The sequence below is a fragment of the Montipora capricornis genome, chromosome 9 (genome assembly GCF_036669925.1).
Source record: "Montipora capricornis isolate CH-2021 chromosome 9, ASM3666992v2, whole genome shotgun sequence".
NCBI classification, from domain to species: Eukaryota; Metazoa; Cnidaria; class Anthozoa; order Scleractinia; family Acroporidae; genus Montipora; species Montipora capricornis.
Window position 1 is genome coordinate 9,055,365 of NC_090891.1, and position 7,500 is coordinate 9,062,864.

General features: G+C 36.5%; 1 protein-coding gene across 1 annotated transcript in view; it reads right to left on the reverse strand.

Moving 5' to 3' along the window:
* LOC138015716 (protein furry homolog-like) overlaps positions 1-7,500 on the reverse strand; it is an 81,961-nt gene that overhangs the window by 65,529 nt on the left and 8,932 nt on the right. The window contains exons 4-9 of the mRNA XM_068862827.1: positions 6,938-7,018; positions 6,572-6,633; positions 6,014-6,083; positions 3,995-4,045; positions 2,630-2,899; positions 261-305 (exon numbers count right to left, since the gene is read on the reverse strand). Coding sequence (XP_068718928.1) covers positions 261-305; positions 2,630-2,899; positions 3,995-4,045; positions 6,014-6,083; positions 6,572-6,633; positions 6,938-7,018 — 579 coding nt within the window. The remainder of the gene's footprint in view (positions 1-260; positions 306-2,629; positions 2,900-3,994; positions 4,046-6,013; positions 6,084-6,571; positions 6,634-6,937; positions 7,019-7,500) is intronic.

Here is a 7,500-nt window from a genome sequence, read left to right on the forward strand (position 1 = left end):
GTCAACAGCAACCAATTTTCTGCATGGCAATTTTATACACAGCTTATGAATGGCCACTTTATTCAAAACTAAATGTACTTGTAAGGAACATTTTTGCATGAGAGGTCAAACATTTATGTTTGATTTAACTGATTTACCATAATACCACATAACTCTTTACAACCTTGGATCATAATAGCACACTGTTCAACTGTGTTAAGGATTGCGCTTCATTGTTTTTGGACATGCAGTCAGAAAAGTGTACATGTGTATAGTCTTACCCTCATGAAATTAAAAGACTCTTCTAACTCTTCTACTGGAAATAACTGCAGATTAAAAAAATTCACCCCAGAACAGTTACATGTACACATTCAAACTTAAATAGTAATAAGGACTTTACGAAATGTTAATTTCTTAATGCTGTAAATATTAAATATTATTAAAGAGCTCTTAAATTAATGCAGAATTCTATCATGATGTTTATACTAGGAAATTGTTAAATACAAAAATTGTCAATCCATTAGATTTCTGCTAGTACACTTTTAAGATGCATTAAGCAAACTAACCATAAGCTATGTTGATGACTGTTTCAATTATGCATGCACACGAGGAAAGTACAGAGTAGCGAGCTATTTTTACCCAGTATATGGTCAAAATAACCAGCTAAGTGTGACTAATGACACCCTGTCTTTTTTACAAGTATCCCTACTCTACAGTACTGCTCAAAAGTAAGTTACCACCTCCCGTCACGTTTCCTGTGAAACGGGATTCGCGTAGCGCGAAAATAATCAAAGCTTAAATTTCTGGCATATGTTAGGAACTAATGTGTTATGCGAAATCAATCAATTTCGCATATAAATTACCTCTCTGCAGTTGCATGAGTAAGCGAAGACGACTTTTGATTTGTTACATTGTATGGCAATTGTCGAAACTGCAAACTGCGAATCGCGAATTGGAGATGACGTTTAAGCGACAATGCGCATGCATCTGGTTTACAAGCGGAAATTCCGTGGAACATTGGGATTGACTTTGGGCTGGACAAGTGCACTGTTTTGGTATTGTAGAATAACCATCCTCTAGACCGAGTCAGTTTTCTCAAACTCAAATTGAGGATGTCTCCTTTACTTTTTGTAACCAGTGAAAAGACAAAATTAATTTCATGCTTGATATGTTAACCTTATAAATTATTACTCATCCAATATCCATAAATTTAGGCTAAAAAGCAGGGGGTGAACGTTCCTTGAGAAGGAATTGTGTGACGGGATGGTAATGTGTGAGGTTGTGAATGGTTATAACTACAGGTACTTGGGTGTGTTGGAGGGTGCAGACATTATGCAGAAGGAGATTATGGAGAAGGTTAAACAGAAGCATTTAAGAAGGGTGCGACTGGCGGCAAGGCCAAAGTTGTACGGTGGGAATTTCATGAGAGTGATAAATGCATGGGCTATACATGTATGTATGGTGAGGTACAGTGCAGGGATTTTACTTTGGAGTGATTTGGAACTGAGGGCAACAGGTGTGAAGACAAGGAAGAGGTTGACAGTAATTGGGGCATTCCAAAAGAAAGGGAGTGTAGTGAGGAAGGATGGTGGGAGGGGATTGATCAGTGTGAAGGAGAAGAAACTTGGCCTGTTGGAATATGTCAAGGCGAGTGACAAGTCGAAGGTTGTTAGGGAGACGCTGCAAGTGGGAGAAAAGAAGGCCAAGTACAAGAAGCGATGGAGAAGGCAATGAAGAGGTTGCATGGGAAGTTTATGAGGGATGTCAGTAAAGTAGCTGACAAGACTTAGAGCTGGGTATTTGGGGAAGAACATGGAGGGGTGTGTTTCTGCTGCTCAGGAGCAGAGTTTGCAAACAAGGTTTTTTTGGGGCCACGATAGAGAAGGAGAATGTAGATCCAAAGTGTAGAGTGTGTGGGAAGGTGGTGGAGTTCGTTGGGCATGTGACAAGTGGTTGCACTGGTTTGGAGTAGCAGAAGTATCAGAGGAGTCATGATTGGATAGGGTTGAGGGTCTATTATTGGCTTTCACCAAAACAGAGTGTCACACTCATCCATTAAGGACGATGCCTACTATTGTTATTGAGCATACATTCTGCGCATCTCAAGATACTTGGATTTCCTATCGGTGATGCTTACCAATACAGGGATATTTTTGCACGATTTAGAATTATGCAGAGAAAGTAGATCTCAGTAAGTAATATTGGTATCCAAAAAGAAAATTGGGGGGCAACCACGCATTTTTCAGAGATAATTAATTAAGCTTTAATTTGAGAAAGAACGCCAAACGTGGCTTTGTATTTTAAAGCTTTTTACAAATATTGTTCTTGAATTATCTTTGAAAAATGCGTGGTTACCCCCAATTTTCTTTTTTGATTTCAATAAGACTTGCTAAGAACTACACTTCCTGCATAATCATAAACTGGGGCAAAATACCTTTGAATTAGTAGGCACCGTCCTTAAAATGGACTTCTTATCCTCTCATTTCTTTCATCATTTCTTTGTACTATAATTTTTCCTCTTTGGAATTGAAGTCGGTAAATAAAGAAATAAAGTTCTGTAACTGAAGCCAAATTGCTGATGGACAACATTCTTTACAGGGTTGTTCGGTAAAAATAATAGACAAACAAAATATCAATCAATGATACAAACCTTAATTCTTAAATATTTCATGCCATAAATAATATTCACAAATGATGAAGTATTATTCTGGTGCTCCTTGAACTCTGCAATAAATCTCTTGCGGACAGGAAGAAAGCAAGCATGAGCTAGAATACCAAGGACCTCAGCATACAGAGCTGCAATTATTTCACTGTTTGAAGCAGAAGGGGAAGCAGCAATACTGTCTCTTTGTTTGAAATGCCTGAATGCCAGCGACAAGATGTACTGAATAAACTCATCATCCACTGGGTGGACGGGCAACTGCAAGAGGACACAGTTTCATTTGATTTCTTTTAAGAGCTTACCAAGGAGAAAGCTATCATTACACTTAACATTTAAATCTAATATTAAAATCAAGATTAAGTCTTGGAGTTGCCAAGTATTGAAACTGCCTGAAGTACATGTAAACTTGGTGCATTATAACTCAGTTTGAATCAATTAAAGAATCAACAAGTAGTTAGTAGACCATGTAAACTGTAACAGACCACAAAAATAATTATTATCTGAAAGGAACCCTAACTGTAAGAAGAGCCATTTACTGAAAATTAAAATTCCAACAGCTGCTGTTAGTCACAAGCTCATTCTTTCCCAATCCAACAAATTGTAGAATCAAAATTGCATGTACATGTACTCGTAATTTAAAAATGCAGCCACTGAGAGATGACATGAGACAGTCGCTAATTTTCAATAATCATAACGAACCTTCCTTGCAAAATTAGTGAACGCGTACAATGTAAATGCCAACTACAACAACACAGTTAGCATCAGGAGTAAGGTCGCTTTTAAGTCGGGGTAATATCTTAATTATCTCTGTTTACTGGTGGAGTAAAGTCGGAGTGACACAACTGTATGCTGTATTTCCCAGAGTGAAAGTGAAAGTGAAGGAAAAGGGTGTAAGGGACACTGTGAAATTTTCGTACAGTATGCGCATCTTCATATCCTGCATTTCTGGACATGTCTGATGAAAATGGCAGAAAACTGGCTCTTTCTTTTTGACTGACAGATTTTACTCTGTCCAACACCAAATGAGTTCACCACTCAATGAGGAGGAAAATCTACTTCTACTCAAAAGCTATGGGCATTTAAAATTTAATTTTAAAAAGGTAGTGTCTTCAGTGCACAAGTTATCTAAATTAATTTTATGGTCACTTTTGGATCAAAAGGCTGAAGCAAAAACAAATGAACTCGAATGGCCAAACACAATACAATGTACACAAACGTTTCAGTAAAATCAGACCATAGAGGAATATTAATTCTCCCACTTCAAACAGAGTATGACAACAATAACAATGCTCAAAGGTAAAACTAAATTGTACGTAAGAAATCATAAAAAACATTTACACTTAGAAGTTTTACCTGTTTTAAGACCTCAATAAGCACCAAGCAAAACAAGAAATCCACAGCCAGCTAAAACAGCAATGAAGCAAAAATATCAGGAAACAACACTTTGGTGAAGTGAAGATGACTTCAACCTTTTTAGATTCAGTTCTCTTTTGGCGGATCCTCTTAATATTTGCTTTACTTTTAATGATTTTGACAACTGGAGTAAGAAAATGGTCAGAAAAAATTAGAATCAAATGACTTTAATCTATTTTTTTTATTTCAACAACTGCCAAAGCACATACATGTAAGCCCCTTTTACATGTACATGTTAAGTCTTGCGGGAGTTGCATGTACAGTTGAAACAGCATTATTCCTAACACTCCCTTAAATCTTATGGATGCAAAATAAAAAAAACCTGGCACTATCAACTTTTTATACTGACAGAGGAGGTCACCTGTTACATAATTATACACGTTAATTGCACAGTTACTATTGTGATCTCATATACTTAAACCTGACCAAAAGGAACAAACAACGTTGTGTTCTAATGGCACCCAGTCGCCTAAGGCGACTAACATTTTCATTTTTGGCTTTTGGTGAGTGAGCAAAATTACCTGGTCACCCAGCCAGCCCAGCGGGCTTATTGCATTTTGAGTACTCAGATAAGCAGGCTAAAAATTTTAATTTGCTGGTGGTTACAGTTTATGAAAGTTCTCACAAAAATGTTCTTTTTTTAATGAAATAATCGCTTCAAAGGCATTCCAAATGATTTCACATGCAACATAATCCATGACTTTGCATGTGACTGCCGGCGACCTCCATTCCTTCTCAAAATAGCGTAAAATAATTGATTTTGGATCTTGAAGTTTGGTATTTATTGGTTACAATTTTTATTTTAAGAAAAGTTGTTACTTCTGCTTTGACAGAGGTTAAAAGCGTGGCCAACGAAGTGGTGCAATTTATTTTTTTATAAACCGGGAATCACAGTTAATGCAAATTTAATATTTTTATGATTTTTCGCTGCTGTGCGTACATGTACATGTACTTGGCTAAAACGTTTAAAGGTTATGATTGTTTTCCCCTGTACATGAAATAATGAATTTAAAAAGAGGAAAGATATCATGCTACTTGTTGTTGTTTTAGAAACAGAGCAATCCCACATTGTCAAGCAGCAATGATTCACGGTTTTACTTTCAACCTACAATGTAACTAACCAGTAAAAGGGTTTACCTGACTTCTGTAAGACCCAAAGTCTTTATCAAAATTAAATAAACTTGCTGCAATCTTTACTTTTTTATTTTTAAACCTGAATACAGCATTGCCACTTTTCTCAGTATGGCATGAAACATTTGCATTGTTCCCTTTGGAAATAACAATAAGAAAGAAACAGTTCCCATGAACAGGTCTCATGGTATTGGTGAAGTAAGAGCTACCTTCCACCGACTGTAACCGAACTGCCAGTCAACAGTTGACCAACAAGTAACCAACAGGTTACTGACACACTACCAACAGACTATTTTGAAAGTATTTGGAACCTAAAATGTTACATTTTGAAGGACAATTATATTTTATCCACTGTTCCTCAAAATCTTCGCATGATTTGCACATCGATGAAAACATGTTTTGCATTTCGCTATATAAGACACTCCCTGCAGTAAGTTAAAATTTTTGCATGTATACCTACATCTTGACTAACATTGAATCATAAAGCATTTATAAGCATATGTATTTTCTCTTGCTGTTTTTCGAGCTGTGATCATTGAGAGTAAATGATAAGATAACGGTCAGCACAATATCAAGTGGCACTTAACCAACATATCACTGAAAGGTCACCAACAGACTGCTGCCTGTTGGCCAACCATTGATAGACATTTCCTCTAAACAGATTTAACAATTGTCGGCTGACATTTGGCCAACTGTTGGCCGATAGTCAGTCAACAGTCGACTGACAGTCGCTTTAGAGGAGTTGTTCCTCACTTTTACCGTTGACTCTTATCCCAGCTTGAGAGAAAAAATGACTAACTTTTATAGTGATGTTAAAATGGCACTTACATCTCTTCTCTCTGTAAGGTGGTCCTTGTTAACATGGAACTTACTCTGAAGCTTTGGTGATTCACTGCCACTAATTAACAAAAATAACATCAACTGAGTTTATGTGAAAGATACATGTACAATTCATGAAATATAAAATCCTGCAATCTGTCAGAAGCCAGCTGTATATTTCGTAATTATACTACGTGGGCGCATTGGATAGGAAGTGATAGATAACATTCGCGCGTAGTGCAGAGTTGGTCATAACCATTTTACATCCAGCAAGCCCGAGTACATGTAGCTCTAATAATTGTTTTATTAAAAACCCCAGGACCAACAATTCTTCCACTGAAGCATCGATTTCTGCCTCAGTCAATTCCCATCCAAAACAGCTTTTGTAGGCCATTTTTTCTCAGAGCTGCAAAAAATGTTGCTTTAATATTGCTGACATGTTCTTTGACCGTATTAGGTAGAACAGGTATGTGAACTGATGGCCTGTGTCCGGCGAGCCAACAAAAATGATATCCGTAGTTCAGTTTTTAGTAAAAAAAAATATATCTATACTCTTCGGAAATTTACCCCTTTGGACGTGTGATGTTGACTTTCCCTTTTTGTCCATCAGCATCATCAAATTTGTTTTGCTGTAAAGAAAGTACATGTATAGTGAAAGTGACATGAAGAAACTCTTCACTCAATTGCTATGGAACATTAAATCTTCAAAAGCCTTGTACTGGGGAACTTTTTAACAAACAATACTTGTCTCGACTCTCTTCCTGATCAGATGAAAAAAACAATCTAAATGAAAATTCTTACGTATCGACTAGTGTGACTGAGGTAAATGTATTTTACTGCACCAGTTAGCAAAAAACTGAATAAAAAACGTGATATATATCTACCAGAAGCCTTGGAACCTCAGAATGTCAAGGGAGCAGTTTCAATTCTAACCTGTTTCTCATACCACTTAAAGAGAGTTTTGAGCAGTGACGGCAGACTGTACTCAGCAACAATATGCAGGGAATTCAGCAACTGAGAAATAATGTATACACATATTAAAAAATCACTTTACATTCTCACAACTTGTTGGTCATTCCCATTCTACAATAATACATGTAGTATTATTTCAAAGTCCATGTGAAAATGAGACATCTACTGTACTTTTGATACAGAGAAATGAGGTTCTCATCAGAAAGTTGGAAACTGGGCATTTCTGCATTAAAGTGCACACAAAATTTTTTATTAGCTTGTTCGAAAGAGCTTTGAAAATGATGAAGAATGGCGTTTATTTTATTGTGATAGCTCTCTTGGTTGCAGAGTTAATCAAGATTTTGATTTATGCAAATTAGACAACTTGTGACGTCACAAGACACATGGTACTCAGAAGACACAAAATGATGTAAAATCACAAAAAAAATGGAATATCTCTGAAGACTTTTTTCTGGAAAGAACTGAAAGTTTTTACAGTTCTTATACTTTTACATTACAAAGTTCCATGATTGTGACATTTCCAT